The sequence below is a fragment of the Phacochoerus africanus genome, chromosome 5 (assembly GCF_016906955.1).
Source record: "Phacochoerus africanus isolate WHEZ1 chromosome 5, ROS_Pafr_v1, whole genome shotgun sequence".
In the NCBI taxonomy this organism is placed as follows: Eukaryota; Metazoa; Chordata; class Mammalia; order Artiodactyla; family Suidae; genus Phacochoerus; species Phacochoerus africanus.
Genome location: NC_062548.1, coordinates 33,975,104 through 33,996,860, shown reverse-complemented (window position 1 = coordinate 33,996,860; position 21,757 = coordinate 33,975,104). Strand labels below are relative to the sequence as shown.

At 40.5% G+C, this 21,757-nt stretch overlaps 1 protein-coding gene across 1 annotated transcript in view; it reads left to right on the top strand.

Moving 5' to 3' along the window:
• The window catches only part of MRTFB (myocardin related transcription factor B), a 146,039-nt gene that overhangs the window by 78,506 nt on the left and 45,776 nt on the right, over positions 1–21,757 (top strand). Inside the window, 6 exon segments of the mRNA XM_047780466.1 lie at positions 7,589–7,654; positions 9,711–9,766; positions 10,910–10,985; positions 14,795–14,871; positions 14,873–14,957; positions 16,679–16,857. Coding sequence (XP_047636422.1) covers positions 7,589–7,654; positions 9,711–9,766; positions 10,910–10,985; positions 14,795–14,871; positions 14,873–14,957; positions 16,679–16,857 — 539 coding nt within the window.

The window sequence follows — 21,757 nt, the reverse complement described above, 5'->3', positions numbered from 1 at the left end:
GAATTGCTGCTTAATAAAACCCTGAAGCCAGGAGTTCCCCTCGTGGCTCAGCGGAAATGAATCTGACTAGTATCCATGCGGATGTGGGTTCGATCCCTGGCCTCGCTCAGTGGGTTAAGGATCCAGCGTTGCTCTGAGCTGTGGTGTAGGTCGCAGACGCAGCTCAGATCCCAAGTTGCTGTTGGCTGTGATGTAGGCTGGCAGCCGTAACTCCAATTCAACCCCTAGCTTGGGAACTTCCACATGCCGCAGGTATGGCCCTAAAAAAGCAAAATAGAAATTAAAAATTAAGAATAGACTTGTGGTTGCCGGGGGGGGAGGGGAGTGGGTTGGTTGGGGAGCTTGGTGTTAATATAAACTATTGCCTTTGGAATGGATGAGCAATGAGATCCTGCTGTGTAACACTGGGAACTATCTCTAGTCACTTATGATGGAGCATGATAATGTGTGAAAATAGAATGTGTACATGTATGTGTAACTGGGTCACCGTGCTGTACAGTAGAAAAAAATTGTATTGGGGAAATAACTATTAAAAAATAAATAAATAAAAACAATAAACACTTAAGCCAGGATTGAATGGGGCTCTCAAATGAATTGTTTTAAGGTATTGCTTAGGGGCCAGTTAATCCCTCCAGTATCTAAGTTCAGAGGATAATATTAGGATGTTGGCTTTTCTAAATTGGTTTTCTTTTTTTTTTTTTTTTTTAACAATTTAGGACTAGGCCCCTAAATTTAAACTATTTAACTACTTAAACAACACATAATAAATTTTTGCCAAACTCCAACTATTTCATTGTCTTTTAACTACTCAAATATCTTTTAAAATTTTTTAAAAACCCAAACGAAGTTCTGTTTTTCACCTAATATTAACTTCAGGGTCAATACGTAGCCAATTCTAGAATATTCTTTAGTTTTCCATCTTTGCTTTTGCCCAGTGGTTTACCCATCCTTCACTTGACTGGCTCAGGGCTTGGGGATTTTTTTTTCCCTCCCCCATGATTCTGCAGTTGATTCTGTTCCTTGTCCTGTAACTAAGTAATGTACATTGGATCCTCTCTCTGACCTGCAGATAGCTGCTCATCTCCCCCCACCCTCCTCAGACCCCACAGTGAAACTAGCTGCTCATAAAGAATTTCTAAGACTGTGGCTGCCTGCCACACTGCTTCCTAGAAAGTGTCATTTCTGCCTTGTTTTTATAATATATAGCCCTGAGATATCCCCTTGCAAATCCCCTGGCCCCAAAAGATGCTTTGTTTTGGCTTGTTCAACTCATGCTATACTGCTGTATGTTTTTAAAATGCTACATAATGTAGGTTTTTTCTTTAGAGTGAAAGGCACTTTATGTCGTATTATGAAAACACTTTAAACATACCACTTACAGAAACAAAAGAGAATTGACGTACCACCTTGGTTCAAAAAGCAGCTAAAAATTTTAAAGTGGGGTATAAGTATTATGTGAAAGACATTATTATATTTTAAGGTTTTTTTAATATTGAAAACTAATTCTAAAATTTTGTTCTAAAAGCACTTTAATCCATTTAAGATTCAGGGGAAAGGAACTAAAAGATGAGACTTTTAATATCTAAACTATTTCTGATAACAAATAACAATGATATTTCCTCTTTGCCCTTAGATAAGCTACCTTTCATTTTTTGGAATTTTTACTTTTATGTATTAAAGGAAGAGCAAGTTGAAAACGCTTATATTGACACAATACTGTTTTTGTTGGTTGTAACAAGGAATAACACTAGAATTTTCAAAATCATAACCATTTTTCTCTTTGTTGAAACACAATAGGAAACATGAATGTTAGTCCTAAGAGGTAACAAGACACATCACCTTGGAAAAATTCAAAAGTTAATTAACATTTTTTTCTCTAAATGCAACAGATATAAAATATACATGTTCTCACACATCTACTGTAATTTCAAAGATGATAGTTTGTACACAAATTAGTCTCATTACTTTACAGCCATGCCTTATACGGACCACATAGGGGTATTACTCCTTTTAAGAATTAAGGAAGTAACTAGAAGTAAGGAATAAACTTCATACACAAAAAATTCACCAGAGGAGTTCCTATCGTGATGCAGCAGAAACGAATCTGACTAGGAACCGTGAGGTTACAGGTTCGATCCTTGGCCTCGCTCAATGGGTTAAGGATCAGGCATTGCTGTGAGCTGTGGTATAGGTTGCAGAGGCGGCTCAGATCTGGCGTTGCCGTGGCTCTGGTGTAGGCCGGCAGCAACAGCTCCGATTGGACCCCTGGCCTGGGAACCTCTGTATACCGCCGGTGCAGCCCTTAAAAAAAAAGGGGGTGGGGGGGGTGGACAAAAGCCAAAAAAAAAAAAAAAAATCCACCAAAGCATTAGTTATAGTACTGGCAAAAATTGGAAACAACCTAAGTGATAAATAAGAAGGGGATGTTTAGAAAGATATGTGTGTCTATCAACAGAATATTTTATGTAGCCACTGAAGTAAGATTGCTTATCATTGTACATACAATGAGATCATAGTATGTAGAAGCAGAGAGTCAAAAATATGCTTAGCTGAGAGACAAAGGAAGTACACCAGTAAGGTAACAGTAGTTGTGTGTCTCTCCGGGGTGATGATATTATTGATGGTTTTTCTTTTTGGTTTCTTCCTCTCCTTTTTTATATGTCCTTATTTTGTGTAATGAAATATATTCTTTTAGTATTTGAAGAGTTTTTGTTTTTGTTTTTAATAAAAAGACTTGTACTCAGACTAGTTAAAAAAGCAGATGGCTCTATAACTTCATCTTCTGTGAATGGGAGGGCCCCTGCTGTACCTCTTGTGAGTTTTGTCATCAGGAAATACAGAGCTGTTACAGGAGTTCCCATGGTGGCTCAGTGGTAACAGATCTGACTAGTATCCAGGAACATGCGGGTTCAATCCCTGGCCTCGCTCAGTGGATCAAGGATCTGGTGTTGCTGGGAGCTGTGGTGCAGGTCACAGGTGCAGCTCAGAACCTGAGTTGCTGTGGCTGTGATGTAGGCCGGCAGCTCTAGTTCCAATTCGACCCCTAGCCTGGGAACTTACATATGTCGCTGACGCGACCCTAAAAAGACACACGCACGCACGCATACATGCATGCACGCACTCGCAAAAAGGAAATACAGAGCCGATTCGTTACAGGATTCTCAACTTGTGGTAACTGTTTTTGCACAGAGAATACAATGCTAGCTGTATAATGAGATACATTTTTTTAAAACCTCTGTGCCCCCCCCCCACACACACCCTTTTTGAGAAAAACAAACAGGTTAACCCCAACCATCTTAAATTTAAGAACTTCTGGAGTTCCCATTGTGACTCAGTGGAAACGAATCAGATTGGCATCCATGAGGACACAGGTTTGATCCCTGGCCTTGCTCGGTGTGTTAGCGATCCAGTGTTGCCATGAGCTCTGATGTAGGTCACAGTCGGGGCTTGGATCTGGTGATGCTCTGGCTGTGGTGTAGGTCAGTGTCTGCAGCTCTGATTCAACTCCTAGCCTGGGAACCTCCATGTGCTGTGGGTAAGGCCCTAAAAAGACAAAAAATAGATAAATTTAAGAACTTCTTAGAACTGTGTATCAGATTATTTTCACTTCTACATTTTTCCAAGATAAAGGCATTTGTTGAAAATGCTCAAATGTGAGAAATTGTAACATGAATTCTATTTGAACTCAGTTGTTAGTGTGTCATTTGTTTCTGAAAGATGTAACTATTCACTCACTCTTTGGAACTGTTTTTCCTCCCTCCAGTGTTCTATAGCAAGATGGCCTTGGAGTTACTGAATTTTAGTCAGTTTCCTAGTAGGTTAGAAGCAGTGATATCAGCCCAGTAGTACAGTTTATCAAGTCAGCAAGGTACCCATGGTGGGGGTGGGGGGAGGAATGCTCTGGAGTTAGTTTTCAGACACAGGCCATTGCCCCCAAGATTGGCTTTGGGGCAGCCCCCCGCACCCCACCACTACCGCCATAGGAAAGCAGTGCTGGACCAGCATCTGTTCTTTGGTGTATGGCTACAGGAGAGCAGTCTTGTGAACAAAAGTATGTCATTTCCAGAGATCAGCCAGCCTGTCGGTTTATCCACCGGTCTTAAGAACTGCAAGTGTTCATCAGCCCAGTAGCGTCCAGTGACCTGGGCCTTTCCTCCCTCCACGCAGATGATGAGTGTGGAGGCTGCAAAGGGAGGAAGACGGTCTCCAAGCTTAACCTGGTAAAGCATCTCAAGATGAGCACATATGCACAACTGTGAATGTTACCTGGTCTTTAAGAGTCGGGTCCTCTTATTCCCGAGTTTCTTGCCCCTTCAGAGTCTGGATGGGCACTGCCAAAGGCTGCCCAACTCTAGTTTTCTAGTGTTCCAGGACAATTAGGCTGTTCACATCATGCAAGCTTTGTCCCAGCCTGGATGGTCTGCCTTTAAGGTGAAGTTGTTGCTTGTCATTTATTTTGTTAAGTTTTTGTTCATCTGATGAGTGGAAAGTAGTTAAAGGAAGTTCGATGTTGTCAAATTATGAGCCTTACCTATTTGATTGGTACTTTTGTAACCACTAGTTGTTCACAGAAGAGTGTCCATCAAGTTGTCAGTGACTGGGTTATATTTGATTTGAACCAATACTATAATTGTGTTTTATAGTTTTTTTTTTGGGGGGGGGGGGTGTCTTTTAGAGGGCCTTACCCACAGGATATGGAAGTTCCCAGGCTAGGGGACAAATCAGCCACAGCAACATAGGATCCAAACCATGTCTGCGACCTACACCACAGCTCACAGCAACACTGGATCCTTAACCCACTGAGGGAGGGCCAGGGATTGAACCCAAGTCCTCATGGGTACTAGTTGAGTTCGTTACCCACCAAGTCATGATGGGAACTCCTATAATTGTGTTTTAATGTTAACCAAAAGTGGCCAGTCTTTTGATGGGGCGTTGTGCCTTTTATTTAGCATGATGTTTCGTGTTGCCCCCCTATTGGATGCAGGTAAAAACTAAATCAAACTGGGTAATCCACAGCCCTAACACCATGACTAGTTATTTGCCTCTTTCTCCTTTCATGTTCTTTGTAATGTCTTTGCTTAGAAACAGACCCTCTGTTCACAGCTGCTGCTGCTCTTTCCCGTGAATCCCAGGCACACGCCCTGCAGGGCACTAATCGACACCTAATAGGCTTTAATGAATGAACATACCTGCAGAAGGCTGCCTGCAACCCCTCCTTGGAGTACTTGTAGTGTGAGGATATTGCTTCTTGGGAAAATTAATAGGCAATGATGCAAGCATTGATTAGGAAGACTATTCTCCTGTCTTTGAGCAGTGTGAAATTAGTAGGCTTAATTGCTATGCCATGAAGAAAACTGGATGGAAAACACAGTGGCTTTGTTTTATTTAAGAGCTGGCAATTAGTGACATGTACTCATTTTGCATTTTACCGTCATGGTAGCAGATACCCTCACACGACAGCATGAAAATGCAATTTCTAGTGAAAGACAGTACAGCTGATAGGGCTGCTCTCCACGTGCCTGAGGGCAGCTGACCCGTGTACAGTGGGGAGATGCTTCAAGGCCAACAAGCTGTTGTCATCAAGTTGTTGCAAACGTGATCTGTCATTCCAAGATGGCATTCGCCTAAAAATACGTATTGTGTGTGGTACATTTGTCTCACTGGTATGGTGCTTTGTTTGTTTGTTTGTTTGTTACCCAAAAGGGGGGGGCTGCTGATGTTTTTGTCTCCCTTTCTTTGAAGATTCCTTTGGGAGGAGGGAAAGCTAACTGCTCTATGGCTGTTGGAGATTCTCCAACAGCCATGGTCACCCTGTTCCAGAAGTGTCAGCCTTTGAACCAGAGATTGTTCTGACCCTTTTCTTCCTCCATATTCCTTTTCTTGGGATTCTGCCTCTTGAAGATGACCACCCTAAATTCAGACAAGCGTTAACTTCAGTGTTCATAGAAGAATGTCGGAGTATGCCGGCATTTGGGTGCTATCGGATGCACAGGTCGTCCCCTTGTTGTATTTGTTCCTAGGAAAGTACAGTGGGAACGTACCATGCCCAGTAAACTGTAAGGTATCAGGGCAAAGATCTTTGTGTTAGAGCATAATTGATTCAAAGGATCACAAAACATTTTAATGTGAGAAACGTGCATATGGTTTTTTTTTTTTTTTGACTCCTTAAGTTTTTCTTTTGCTTTGTGTGGTAGAGTCTTGTCGGCTGCTTCAGTTCTAAATGGGATGTCAATAAGCTTTGGGATCCTGTGGCACCCAAAAGAAGATAAAAGAAGTTTTTTCAGTGTTTAATAAGTATGAAAAGAATATGCCATGAATATGCAATGAACACGAAAATATATTTAAAGGCATTTTATAGTCTAGACTTTTTTTGAAGTGTATCTAAGACTGTGCTCTGCTCTGCAGTCAGCACAAGGGCCAGCAAAAAGCAAAGGTTCCGAGGGCCACAGGCCCTGCATCTTCAGGTCTCAGGGTTCATTGCAAATAGGAGCTGTTATGTCCCATCACATCTGAACCTGGTCCAAGCCAGCCTCATCACTCTCTTGCTAAAAAATTGTCTTCCTTCCCTACCGTTTAAGGAATACACATGGGTGATTTTTTGTTTTTGTTTTTGTTTTTGTTTTTTGCATATTGACAACCTTTAAGCAAACCCTTAAAAATCCTAATCTTTGTTTTCATCCATGGTATGAAATAAAAATTTTAAGTGGAAATTTAAAATTGAATATAAGATAAACCAAGGAAAACATTTTTGAGTTATTTCATGTATTACTCTTTTTTGAAAACGGCTCGTTTTCCAGGCAAAAACATGGAGATGCTACGAAAGGAATTTGCTTGAGAAATCTAGGGGAATTTTTTTTTTTTTTTTAGTTAAGCTTGGCAAACTGGATTTCCACATTTTGTGATGTATGCCTTGTTCTCTACAAGTTTAAAGATGTATTTACTCTTTTAATTAAAATGATTAGGTATCAGTTGGCTTGCGGCTTTCTAAGAACTTAGAATGATATATAGTGTTAGGTTTCTGTGAAGATTAGACTTTAAGATCTTAATTCAGAAATTTTCCTTTTGGGTCATTAGTAATATCTCATAGGTTTAATTTTTATTATGAAGTTGGCCTTCATTAAAGCTATTTAAAATTTGTTCCAGATGGAGTAAGTTCTTCCAGATACATCAGGCTTTCCTTAATATACATTTTTTGCTATTAACTTAAAAAAAAACAACAAAGGAACGTCAAGTAACTGCCTATTCCTATTTTATGAATAAGACACTGTGTAAGCCAACTGTTTTTATTTGCCGAGTCCTGTGTGATTATATTTAAACAACAAATATTTAGCTTTAATCATCAAATTAAAATTACTAACTGACTACACAGAAAAGCTGAGAGAACTTCAGAGTTCACCAAACAGGCAGAAGTCACAAACTGATTTTTTTTGTTGTTGTTACAGGTTAAATGGTGCCAGGTAGTAGTATCCTTATTCAATGATGAAATAGAAGGGTTTTAATACAGCTTAGTTGTACCTCCTCTGGAACTTGCTGGGTTGGGTCCTGCAGTCGCCCGTCATCTCTAACGGTGCTTATTTCCTATTCACAGTGCTCCAGCTGAGGCTGCAGCAGAGGAGGACGAGAGAACAACTAGTGGACCAGGGCATCATGCCACGTAAGACAGAAGTGTCGTCGTCATTTCTAACGTGATGTAACAGAATGGGCATGTCTAAGGAGCAGCTAAATCACACTCTCCTTTCAGTTTTGTCCATTTACTCCAGTTATGATTATTAAATGAGTTTATAAGGAAAAGCCAGGCCTCGGCCTTGCTAACCTTTTAATGGAATCATTTAAAATGCATTTTGGAAACTAGATGCAGCTTAAAAGATGGACTTGAATTTTATATTATCGCAGCAGGCCTTTAAAACTCTGTAATTAAGCTATCAGTTCTTACTCAAACTTCAACATTAGTATTGTTTTTTAAGACCTGAGGTAATCACTCTAGATAATGAATCCAGTGGTGCTTAGGCTTGCAAAAGTAACATGATACATTAATTCCAAACCTGTTTCTACTTAAACTCAAATTAATTCTCTGATGCTGTAGTATGGCCTGTATAATTCAGTGTATCTCAACTACAGGACTAATAAACATTCTATTTGTAATTAATAAAATATTTCTTGCCAAAGTACAGGTCTTTCCCAAGTCACTGTAGGCTTCATTCCTTCATTTTTGAGAGTTGATTAATTTTAGAATATTTGTCCAAGTTGTTTTGTTTACCTTTCATTAGCAAGTGTGGAGGTGGTTTTATATATTAGAGAAGAGTGGCGTTTTGTATAGGCTATTAGGATTTACTTTTGGATTTCCCCAAGAAGCAAATTACTTGGCTTCAAAAAACTAGAAAGAAATTACAAAATACGTTTATGCCTCCCAGTCTTCAGAATCATTGCTGTTAGCTTTTTTGGTTTGTGATAAGGAACAATTTTTCTCTGCAGGAGATATTTTTCCCAGTGAAACTTTTTTTCCTGGGCTGTTCTTAATGTTCTTAATTGCGTATCTAAGTATTTTAAATCCAGCATTGTGATAAAACCAGCTATCAGAAGCTGATTTGATAATCTGCCAGATTTCCCCACCACTACATTCCTGATATGAACCAATCAAACCGGATCAAAGTATGATGCTTCAAAACCCTGCTGCTAAGCCAGCTGTAGTCTGCTTTTAGGAGTTGGTCCCTAGCCAAACCTGCTTCAGCTGGCCTTAGTACCAGAGTTGAAAAGAATGTTACTAAGAGCTGACTGGTCAAGTTTGGGAGGTGCCAGCCCAAGTATCCTAGTCCTGTGTCCCACCCACAGCATCTGACTGCCCATGGTTCTAAGTGCAGGGGGTCATCAGACAGTGGTGGCCATGCATGCAAGAGATTTTGCAAAGATACTCATAGAAATACTGTAATGAGTGATATTTTAATAATACTACTGCCTACCCCCCTCTCTGGGATTCTGGAATGTTTAATGCACTAGCAGTTAACATGTTAAAGAACCAGTGTCTTTAGAATGAGTTCCATGTGGTATGGTAGAAAGAGCATATGAACCTTCCAAATTCAAAATTCTAGATTTAAATCCCACTTCAGCCACCATCTCGCTATAGAACTTCAAGAATCGTTTAGCCTCTTGGAGCCTGTCATCTGTCTTGGGGCTTATATGTACCTCGCAACAGCAGTCTAACTGTGATTGACCACTGAGCAGCGGGCTAAGCCCATTGTGGGGTTTTAGTGAGTGATAGCTCTAATCTGTTAGACTTGGAGAGCAGCGAGTCCTCATACTCAAGGCTCGATCACGCCAAGGTTAAATGCCTTGAGGACATGTGGGCATTTTCCAGTAGCTTACATGGCCATTAAGAACAAAGACCTGCTAAGGAAGCGTGTGACAGTTCCCTTGGTAATGGTAATTTGCCCCAGCCGTGGGCTGCAACCAGCCTGATCTGATCTTTCAGTTGTCATTATATACAGCTGCATTTTAAATATTCGCTGGTTTTATTTGTGGAAAGACACGATTTTAATTCTGAAACATTTAAGGTTTCAATTTTGCTGATCTCCTAAAGGAACTAGTGAGTAAATGGAACTGTAGTGCACACTAATGAGATTAAGAGGAAACATGGACATGATACACTGTAACATTTGACTGAAGAATTAACTCCTCTATTTATACCTCAGAGATGATTTCTTTTCCTCTCACAGCTCTGAAGAGCCCAGCGGCATTCCATGAGCAGATAAAAAGCTTGGAACGAGCCAGAGTAAGAAATTTCAGTTTAAAATGTTCCCCTTCTCTCTTTCATATGAAAACACCTGTGGACACGTAACAGTCTTGCTCCTAAATATGTCAATAGAGAAAATGTAGTGAATTTTCAGGATACATGGCATGTAAAGTAATATATCCTGGGGTAGTTTTATCTTGGAGGTTTATGGAAAATACAGAACATTCAAATTTTGTTCTTTTAAAACCAGTAACTAGTTTTGTACATACTTTCTTGCTTTGGGAGCGTAACAACAGCTTTTAGAATAATAGTGGAGTGGGTCTGCACTCTGTTACCCCTGCAGACACATTGCCCAAATCATGTACTGACACCAGATCTTTCCTTGCGTGGTTTCCCTACTGGGTTTATGTTAACTGAACATTTATTTGACCAAAGGAGGGAGAATTTGGCTGAACGAGTAATGCTTCTATAAGTTCAGCTCTCTTTTGTTCTTTGAGATGATTCCACCGTAGTTGCACATCGAATTGATGTTTCTTATTTTTCTTTAAAAGTGCCATTATTTGTTCTTTTTGTTTTAGGGGAAACATCTATCGTGTGGTATGAAAATAAGCATATTCAAAAAATTCCTTAAGAGTTTTCCCAGGATGCAGTAATGATCTCTTAGAGTCTTATAAAATACAAAACCCATTTTAAAGCCCCACTGTTTAGAATTGAGTACAGTTCTGAATAAGAAATTATGGTTAAGGATATGAACTCATCCAAGAAAACACATGAGGGTTTTTAGGAAACGTGTTGATTCTCTAGGTGGATTTTTATGTCACCCAAAGTGTAGATTTTATTGATTTTGATATTTAAGTGATCAAAATCATCTCTCTGTTCAAAAATCACCTTCAAAATTATGAGCCTTTGCCTTTTCCAAGTTTAAAAGTCTATAAGTGCTCTCTTTATACCGGCATACCCTGTACAGTTTTGAAGGCTGCAATTTAAATCACATATTGGATAATAGTTTCTCAAAATACTAATTTCTACTCTTTTCTTTTTCTCAAAATCATGACCAAAAGGGTATACAATTTATTTAAAAGGAGTACCTTGAAGGAAAAAAAAAAAAATACAAAACCACAGTAAGTCATGAGCAATTTATGGTAAGACTTTCTGTCTGTCTTTTTTTTTTTTTTTTTTAAGACTGAAAACTTTTTGAAGCACAAGATTCGGAGCCGACCAGATCGTTCTGAACTTGTCAGGATGCACATTTTAGAAGGTAAAAGTTTTATTTCTGCTTGTTACAATTTCTCAAGGAAAAAAGTGAGACTTCCACCATTTCTTGTGTTCACTCCCATTTTAACAACTGTCACCCCACAGGCTGACGTTCTCCAAACTGAACAGCAACAGGAAGGCCCAAAGCTAAACACGCTCCGCTAGATTCATGGGGAGGGTTTGCTTCTCCAAATAACCAGTTGCAGGGCTGACTCTTCTCTCCCATATACTGTTCTGGAAAAACATTGCCCATCCAAAGGATTTCTTCATCGGCGAAGGATATGCGCCTACTCCTTATGTCATTAAGGGTAGGACTGCCTCAAGTCTAACCCTGGATTTTCAACTACTTGGACCCTGTTTTGTCCACTTGGGCCAAGGGCCATTCTCTTTGTTGCTTCTTACCCACAACAAGCCAGCTTGATCTGACCACTATCACAGGCAGACTCCTCACGGCCCACTGCATTTTCTTGATGCCCCAGCCTCATCACTTATGAAGCTGGTGAGGATTGTTCCATGCCGTCTTTGGTGAGATGTGTGGCCTGGGCCTTGATGTCTTTCTCTCTAAAGACAGAGCACCCTTGAAAGCTGGTTATCTCCACCGTAAATTCCCAACTTTCATTTTCTTTCCTTGTTCTCACTAATTTGTTGACAAAACCAGGAGCTTGACCCTATGATAGTCTTGAGAGTGTTAGGCCTTGAGAAGATAGAGAAAGATTCAGAGAACTTCTCAAATATTTAGAGACAGTTATTAGGCAGAAGGAAGATTAGATTTGTCCTCTCTGGCCTGATGATGGGGTTAGTATTAGGATTAGGTTAACATTACATAGTATTAGATTATAATTCAACATAAGGAATAATACCCCGAAGGTCATTCAGCTATGTCCAAACTAAAATCTTCGGGAAGTGGTATGGTTACCATTATTTGGGGAGGTGGGGGGGGGGGTGTTCATTGGCCAGGCAGCTAGACACCAGAGACTCAAGTGAGCCAGATGGACACCCCACTTCGGGGAACTTAAATTCTAGTGTCAGAGACAGATAATAAACAGGCCAAAGAAATAAATTACAGATCATGAAAAGTACTCTATAAGAAACAGACAGACTGCTGCGATAGGGCGTAAACACAGACCGACACCACGTTAAAGACATAAAGAAGTCCCATTGTAGCTCAGCAGGTTAGGAACCTCAGTCTCCATGAGGATGTAGGTTCAATCCCTGCCCTCACTCAGTGGGTTAAGGATCAGCCTTGCCACAAGCTGTGGCCTATAGATCACAGATGCAGCTCAGATCCCACGTTGCTCTGGCTGTGTTGTAACCCAGCAGCTGCAGCTCCGGTTTATTGCCTACCCTGGGAACTTCCATATGCCAATTGCGGCCCTTAAAAGGAGTCCCAAGTATGAAGCTGGTCTCCATAGTCCCAAGTAGGGTCTCTTCTAATCCAAATAATCTATGATTATGTGACTTCCCTATCTGGAGTGGGAGGTGAGAGGTAGATTCCTTTCCCTACCTTGGGTTGTGTTCTCGAAGTCTACTGGACTGAAAAAGCTTTTCCAAAACTCCAATGGGGGTAGCTTTTCCAAAACTCCAATGATAGGGTAGGCGCAACCACCAGCTGTCAGGGATAAGTGAATCTGCAGATAAGCAAGTTTGCTGGTAAGTAACTTGGGCTGCTTCTGTGCCTGAAAATATCTTGACCCATAAGGGACATATTTATAGAAATAATGCTGTCTATTTCAGTTGCCTTCTCATTGTAAGAGGCTTTATTAATATAATTAAAACTAAGGCAAATGTATTTAACTACCACAGGGAGTCATATTTGCTTTTTCTCAGAGAGGACTACCCAACACTTAAAAACCTAACCATGTATAGAAATGAACCATGAGTGATGTTTTTAGGACATCTATTCTCAGGTTGAGATTTTTGAAGTAGGAAAGAATGCCTCATCTGTAATTTTTTAAATACCTTAAAACCACCCCCACCTTATTTAACATTAGTCCAGTTTTGATTGAATTAGACGTTTGGCAGGCCAAAATCTAAATTATTTCCTGTTGTTTAGTAGCCGAAATACAGCCTCTGCCTCCTGGAGATAAAGAAGCAGTGAAACTAGGAACAGAAAGACACCAAAACATCAGCCTGTAATTGTTTACATTTGGAATATTTTCTTGCCAAACGTATTCCTGACACCACCTTGGATAGGGTCAGTGGGAGAGGAAAAGGCGGAAAACTGTGCTGCCTCGATCTTAATGGAAGCGTTTAAGCCTCAGCCTAAGCATGATTTGCATGATCTGCCTCTCCCCACTTGTCGTCTTCCTGGGTGGTTAGACGTGTTTTATTAACAAGATTGGGGCCGTAGTTATTTACATGAGAAAATTATAAAAATGAGGTGGGCACACATGTTATTTTAACTTTGAGAAACGGGCATTTACTTGCCAGTATTCCAGCTTAGGGCTGGGACCTTCAAGGCTTTAATGAACGGAGTTCATATGTTTCTTGTGTAAAGCGAAGCCATTGTACACCATCTGCAATTTCCACTCCTGGTGGAACAAAACTTAAAAGACACATGAAAAGCAACCGGAGTTTAAAAATCCTAGATTTTATCATTTTTCCCCACATCTTTTACAGTTGTTAGTTACCCTAAGTAATGTGACGGTGATTTCGTTCCTCCCAAAAAACTTTTGAGTCATTTCAAAGAATTTAACTCAGGTTTCCAAGAAATAATCATTTTAAGTTTGAAGTTTACAATGTTTCCCGTAACAGTTAAATTATGTATTGACAATAGCAATCACAATAGTTCTGAACGAGTATGTGGACAATCAGGATTGACTCTTGGGGAGGACCCGGCTCAGCTTGGTGAGAAGAGAAGGGCTCAGATGTGCTGGAGGAGCGTTTATCGGACACTTTGGCCCTCCGCCAGGACCTCAAACCCACACAATGAAGAACATGAGATAATGCTGAGGTTACCTATGGGGAATGTCATTAAAAGACCTTAAACTGAATAATTTAAGGGACAAGCACCTTTCAGTTCAATATAGGGTTAACACCTCATCCTTATATTTAATCACTCATAAACATTTTTTAGAACAATGTAATAAAATGTTCATGAGAGTTACCAGAAACACAAACAATTGACAGAATTTTGCAGATAAAGGAGTTAGGATATTTATAGCAGTTTCACATCTGTTCTGTGACTTTATGCATTTGTGGGTAGATGAGTTGATGTTTTTCTACATGGCATTGACCACTGTGTAACTGACCGTCCCGCCACCGTGACGTCTTCAGAGACACACCCACATTCTTAGCTGTGGCAAAGGACTCTGAGGGTAAACGCACAGGGATCAGCCTCCGGGTGTGATTTGTAGCTCTTCCCACTGACTCCCGCAGAGAAGTTTACATCCTGGGATTCAGCGTCTCCTCATCTAGGAATTGACTTTCTGATGAAGCCACATCTGAAACTGCAAACCTCTTGAGCCATGGACCACATCTCTCTTGTCATCCTCTGTATCCCCAATACCTAATAAATGTTAATTTGACCTTCCTGCCATAAATGAGCAACAGCAGTACCCCAGTTTGGCTTGAGTTCCTGTTAATTGGAGTCTGAGGACATTCACATTGTGTAGACAAGATAAAGCTAGCCAGGACTGAAAAGGTAAATTGTAATACAGGAGCTTTCTTAAGCCGTCACTGCCTCTCCACAAATATGTTAGGAACACATACATATGTTTATACCAGTTTAAATTAAGTTAGCTGGCCCGAAACAACTTCGTGGACTAGAGATAATAATTCAAATAAGGGTTAAAACTATGTTTCTTCTTTTAGAAACATTTGCAGAGCCATCCCTGCAGGCCACTCAGATGAAGTTGAAAAGAGCTCGACTAGCTGATGATCTGAATGAAAAAGATTGCTCAGCGACCTGGTCCTATGGAGCTGGTAGAGAAAAACATCCTTCCCGTGGACTCCAGTGTGAAGGAAGCAATTATAGGCAAGACTCCAAAATTTTACTCTCTTCTGGGAGAAAAAAGTAGCTTGGAAGATTTAGATAAAATAAATTTAAAAAGCCAGCACTGGCTCCATAGCTTAGTGGTTAGAGCACTGGTCCTATAAAAAGCCATCACCAATCACAAGTATTGTTTTCTGGGTGAATGAGAAATTGATTAACATGGGCACTGACTCCCATTATTGCTGTTACTGTTTTTATATTATTTAAGACTAGCATCTCTTACCCGTTAACTCAGAGATTCCACTTACTACATCTGAGGTTTAAGTTCTGATTTTTCTGTTACATTTTCTAAGTTAAATTTATTATTATAATGTTTCGTTTCTGTTGTTTTAAGATTTTTACAGACTTTTCATTATTTTAGTTCTGTTTACGTCTAGGAAAGATAAATAGTTCTGCATTAGTTCAGTAAGGTGACTAGCAAATGCATATAGATGTATTCATTAAGAATGGTAAAATCTGGAGTTCCCTTGGTGACACAGCAGGTTACAGATCAGGCGTGGTCACTGCTGTGACTCAGGTTGTAGCTGTGGTACGGGTTCAGTCCCTGGCCCCAGAACTTCTCCATGTCACTGATGTAGCCAAAAAAAAAGTAGAATCTGTCCATTTTATCCTAGTCTTATCATAGCAGTTACTAATGTTTACCCTTTTTTTCTGGCATAAACTTTAGCAGAAAAAGACTTTTTTTTTTCCTGGAGTAACACCACTTATTCTTCAATTTTGAAAAGTTAATATCCTACTTTAAAAACTAATGTAGTTCCCATTACTCTTGGGGCCGTTGTATTTTGCATTAGTAGGAGTTTAGTCTCAGGCAGTCTGTAGTCAGTAATTCTCAGTAGTGCAGTCAACTACGATAACATTCATTCCCAAAGAAATGGGCCCCAAAAGGTAAGGTAAGGTAGGTACAGCAGGGCTTCTCCATGAGCTGGGACTTATCAACAGATACCCAGTCATAGCCCCATTTTCTGTGTTACCTTATATTGTTTTTTAGTAGCTAGATTCCAAATCAGGATCCAAACAAGGTCTGCACTTTGCCTTTGGCTGACACATCTCTTCAGTCTTAATCTCCTGGGTGGCTCTTCCTCCTTTCTCTTACTTTTTTTTTTTTGTTGATGGACAAGCTGGTTTTGTCCTCTAGCATCTCTGCATTTTGGATTTTTCTGAATGCATTTGCATCCTCATGTGTCATTAAAAACTTTCTTGGAGTTCCCATCGTGGCTCAGCAGAAACGAATCTGGCTAGCATCCATGAGGACGTAGGTTCAATCCCTGGCCTCACTCAGTGGGTTAAGGATCTGGCGTTGCTGTGAGCTGTGGTGCAGATCTCGGACACAGCTTGCATCCCTAATCGCTGTGGCTGTGGTATAGGCCGGCAACTATAGCTCCAGTTTGCCCCCTAGCCTGGGAACCTCCATATCCCAAGGGTGTGACCCTAAAAAGACCAAAAAAAAAAAAAAAAAAAAAACCTCTCTTGTCTCCTATACTTCCAGTAACTAGTAGTTGGATCCAAAGACTTGATCTGATTCAAGTTGGGTTTCCCCCCAAGTAGTCATCACAGCTAATGGTGTGTTCTTCCGTTGGGAAGTACAGTATATTCAATTTTGTTTTTAACCAGCTTCCTAAATCCTTATAAACCATATTTCTCCTTTTTTGTTTTAACCTTGGTATCCTAAGGCAGGCTAAGTTAAAAGTCATTTCTTTGTTTAGGCGTTGGGAAGGAGGACTATCCCCAAACTCAGGGCGATTTCTCATTTGACGAGGACAGCAGTGATGCTTTGTCTCCAGACCAGCCAGCCAGCCAGGAGTCTCAGGGCTCAGCCGCATCCCCAAGTGAGCCAAAAGTTAGTGAATCGCCATCGCCTGTGACTGCAAACACTCCAGCCCAGGTACCACCTTTCTCGTTTCTACCCCCAAGCAGAGAAAATGCCCTGTTTTTTTTATAAATCATTTTCACCAGAAGAAAAGTCTGAAAGTGCAGAAAAATAGAGGTTTTCACTTGTACTTCAACCACTGTTAACATCTTCAATAGATTTTTACATTTTATTCCTGTTCTGTGTACACATTTTTTATGTTACAGTTTTTTAACTCTCCTTAAGACTTTTTCATGCAGCATTTTTGGAGGTAGAACTCACATGTCATAAAGCCCATCCTTTGTTCCTTTAACCGTCTTTAACCGCTTTAAATGCATAGTTGCGTGGTGTTCCGTGCATTCACCTTGTCGAGCAGCATATCTCCAGACCTTTTTTGTTTTGTGAAGCTGTAACTAAATCCATTAAACAACAACTCCCCATTCCCCTAGGGCTGGCAAGCCCTGTTCTGTTTCTGTCTCTATGAAGTTGACTAAGTTAGATCTCATGTAAATGGAATCGTACAGTGTGTGTCTCTTTGTGATGGCTTCTGTCACCTAACACAGTGTCCTCGGGGTTCGTCCATGTGTAGCGTGTGACAGGATCGCTTTCAGTTTTAAGGCTGAATGATACTCCATTGACTAGATGTAGCACATGTTGTCTCTCCATTCTTCAGTGGACACTGGGTTGCTTCTGCGCTTGGCTGTCATGAATAATGATGCTCTCTCTGTACGTGAGTGTGGAAATGTCTCTTCAAGACCTGTTTTTCATTCTTTGGGGCAGATACCCAGAAGTGGGATAGTTGGATCATATGGTAGCTCTATTTTTAATTTGTAAGGAACTCCATGCTCTTCTCCTAGGTGTTTGCACCACTTCACACTCCTACCGGTTGTACACAATGGTTCCACTTTCCATATCCTTGCAAGCACTTGCTAATTTCTATTCTTTTGATAGGAGCTATTCCAATGGTGTGAAGCCACATCTCACTGTGTTTTGTTTTTGTTTTTATTGAAGTCGTTAATTTACAATGTTGTATTAGTTTGAAGTATACAGCGAAGTGATTCATATATATGTATATGAATATGTATGTGTTCTTTTTCAGATTCTTTTCCATTATAAGTTACTACATGATCTTGAATATACTCTCTGTGGTCTTGATTTCATTTCTCTAATCATTAGGGATGTCGAGCACCTTTTCATATGGTTGTTGGTCATTGTCTATCATCTTGGAGAAATATCTCTTCAAATCCTTTGCCCCTTTATTTGTGTTTGTTTTTCTGTTATTGAGCTATATGAATTCTTTATATGTTATAGATATTAACCCCTTACCAGATATATGATTCGGAAATATTGTCTCCCATTCCATGTGTCACCTTTTCACTCTTTTGATAGTATCCTTCGATGAACAGAAGTTTTAAATTAATTTTTTAGTTATAGTTAATTTACACTTTTTTTTTGTCTTTTGTCTTTTTAAGGTCACACCGGCGGCACATGGAGGTTCCCAGGCTAGGGGTCCAATCGGAGCTGTTGCTGCCAGCCTACGCCAGAGCCACAGCAACGCCAGATCCCAGCCGCATCTGCGACCTACACCACAGCTCACGGCAACACCGGATCCTTAACCCACTGAGTGAGGCCAGGGATCAAACCCACGACCTCATGGTTCCTAGTCGGATTCATTTCTGCTGCGCCAAGACGAGAACTCCTAATTTCCACTTTAATCAGTTTTAATTTTTGTATATGGTATAAGGAGCCAGCTTCATTCTTTTGCACATGGACATCTGGTTTTCCCAACACTGTTGAAAAGACTGTCCTTTTTCCACTGAATGATCTTGGCACTCTTATCAAAGATCATTTAATCATATACATAAGTTTTTATTTATGGGCTATTCTGTGGCCTGTATGTCTGTCTTTATGCCAGTACCACATTGTTTTGATTATTGTAGCTTCATCGTAACTTTTGAAATCAGAAAGTGAGAGATCTCTAACCTTGTTTTTTTTTTTTTTTCAAGATTGTCTTGGCTACTTGGGATCCCTTGAGATTCCATATTAATGTTAGGATGGATTTTTTTTATTTCTGTACGAAAATAGCTTTGTGAAAACTCATCCTTTTAAAGTGTATAATTCAAAAGTTATTAGTATATTCACAGACTTGTGCAGCTCTTACCACTGTCTGATTCCAGAATACTTTCATCTTCCCAAAAAGAAGCCCCAGCCCACTAGCAGGTACTCCCTGTTGCCTCCTCCACTCAGCCCTAAGCAACCATTAGTCCACTTTCTGGCTCTGGATTAACCTATTCTGGACATTTTATATAAATTGAATCATACAGTATGTGGCCTTGTATGACTGGCTTCTTTCTCTTAGTGTAGTGTTTTTAAGATCCATCCATGTTGTAGCATGCATCAGTGCATCATTCCTTGTCATGGCTGAATAATATTCCATTGTTACTCCATATTCTGTTTAATCAGTCAGTGGACATTTGCTATTATGAATAATGGTGCTGTGAACATATGTGAACAAGTTTCTATGCTTTATACCTTATGAATATTCATAATAGTGTTCCTTGTCAATGAATATGCATTTATATCATTTTAATGGCCACATAGTATTCAGCTGAACTGGTGTGCTATATCCCTTTTAACCAGATCCCTATTGTTGGTTACCTAGAGTTGTTTCCTATTTTTCATTCTGTTGTTGTTGTTGTTGTTGCTATTTCTTGGGCCGCTCCTGCGGCATATGGAGGTTCCCAGGCCAGGGGTTGAATCGGAGCTGTAGCCACCGGCCTACGGCAGAGCCACAGCAACGCGGGATCCGAGCCACGTCTGCAATCTACACCACAGCTCACGGCAACGCCGGATCGTTAACCCACTGAGCAAGGGCAGGGACCGAACCCACAACCTCATGGTTCCCAGTCAGATTCGTTAACCACTGCGCCACGACGGGAACTCCCCTATTTTTCATTCTTATACACACAATATGTGCCCCTGTTGTATTTTCATATACTTGCTACATCCTGGTTTTTCATACAAACATCATTGGGCACTTGTCTGATAATTTCTTTGAGTAATTGCTAGAGGCTGAAATGGATTTTGACCTTTTTTTAGGCAAAAGGTAGGCACTGTAACTGCCTTCCAGAAAAGTAATACAGATTTCCACAATCACTGTCTTTTAAAGACAATTTTCTGGAAGTATAGTTGATTTACAGTGTTGTGTTAATTTCTGCTGTACATCAGAGTGACTCAGTTATTCTTTTTCATGTTTTCCACTATGGTTTTTCACAGGATATTGAATAGAGTTCCCTGTGCTGTGCAGCAGGACCTTGGTGTTTATCCACTCTACATATGATAGTTTGTGTCTGCTAATCCCAAACTCCCAACCCTTCCCTCCCCTGCCCACCTCTCCCCTGGCAACCACATGTCTGTTCTCTATGTCTGTGAGTCTGTTTTTGTTTCATAGATATGTTGATTTGTGTCGTATTTCAGATTCCACATATGTGTGATATCATTTGGTATTTGTCTTTTTGTATAGTCACTGTGTCTTTACTCCAGGTAGGTCAATATCACTACTTTAAACCTTGCACAACTGGAGATTTGAATGTTTTAATTGGCCCCTTGATTTTGGTTAGATTGAATTCATTTGTTCAACAAATATTTATCAAGCATCTATCATATATCAGATTATATAGGGAACGTAGAATCTAGTGCATGCAGAGGAATCTAATAAATATTTTTGATATCTACATTGGAAATTCACATTTCTGGGAGTTCCCATCGGGGCGCAGTGGTTAACGAATCTGACTAGGAACCATGAGGTTGCGGGTTCGATCCCTGGCCTTGCTCAGTGGGTTAAGGATCTGGCGTTGCCAGGAGCTGTGGTGTAGGTCGCAGACGCGGTTCGGATCCCGCGTTGCTGTGGCTCTGGTGTAGACTGGCAGCTACAGCTCCTATTCGACCCCTAGCCTGGGAACCTCCATATGCTGCAAGAGTGGCCCAAGAAATGACAAAGACAAAAGAAAAACATTTACATTTCTTATTTTAAAGTGGTTATTCTTGCTGCTTTTGGTTTTATAAGAACTCTTAAGCTACACATAACATGTTTTTTTTTCTCTCTCCTTATGGTATTTTTGCCTCACTGAAATTTTAATGATATTTAGCTATTTTAAAGTCAGAACTATTGAACTACTTAATGAGATTGGTCAAGGTCAGTAGAAAATGTTCTTGTTAAAGCCAAGCATCGTAGAATTTTTGAAGGAAAGGAATTCAGCAGTTGTCTGCCTTAACTCTTTCACTGGGGGAGGCCTGGGTCCAGAGAAATGTGCAAGTTTGGGCATTAAAATGTTTACATATTTTTATGCAGCATTTCCTCTCATTTGTGACTATCTGTTTTTGTCAGGGGCTATGTCTTTCAGCATTATCTTCTTCATTGTCCCATCACCGTGATCTGAAATGTGTGTGTGTGTGTGTGTGTGTGTGTGTGTACCTTAAGCCTCTCACCCAGGGCCTGGTACGGAAAAAGTGCTCAGGGATGGTTGAGTTCAGCACCGCAAGCGCTGACCGACACAGCCTTTAGAAGCAGCACTGGTGCTCTCCTATTTGAGAGTGGCATCTCTTCCGCTTGGAGTCATCAGAAGCCCTATGGGGGGGCCACACTTCATATTCTCCCGTCAGTTTACAGGGCGAGGGTGGCTGGCCCCTCAGCTTCATGGGAACCTGGCCTGGAAGAAGGACGAGGGTCAGTGACCAGCCCATGGTCTGAGGGCTAAGCAGGTAGAAAAGGAGAGAAGGGAGACTAGCGCCTATCGTTGTCACATTTCTGCTGCACCCTGGTTTTGAGCTTTAAAAACAGGGCTGAAAAGAATGGCACACATGCAAGTAAATATCATTTGAAAACAGTTCTACTTATCCGTTTGGGTTGCTTGTTCTCCACTTCTGTCCAAGGAGG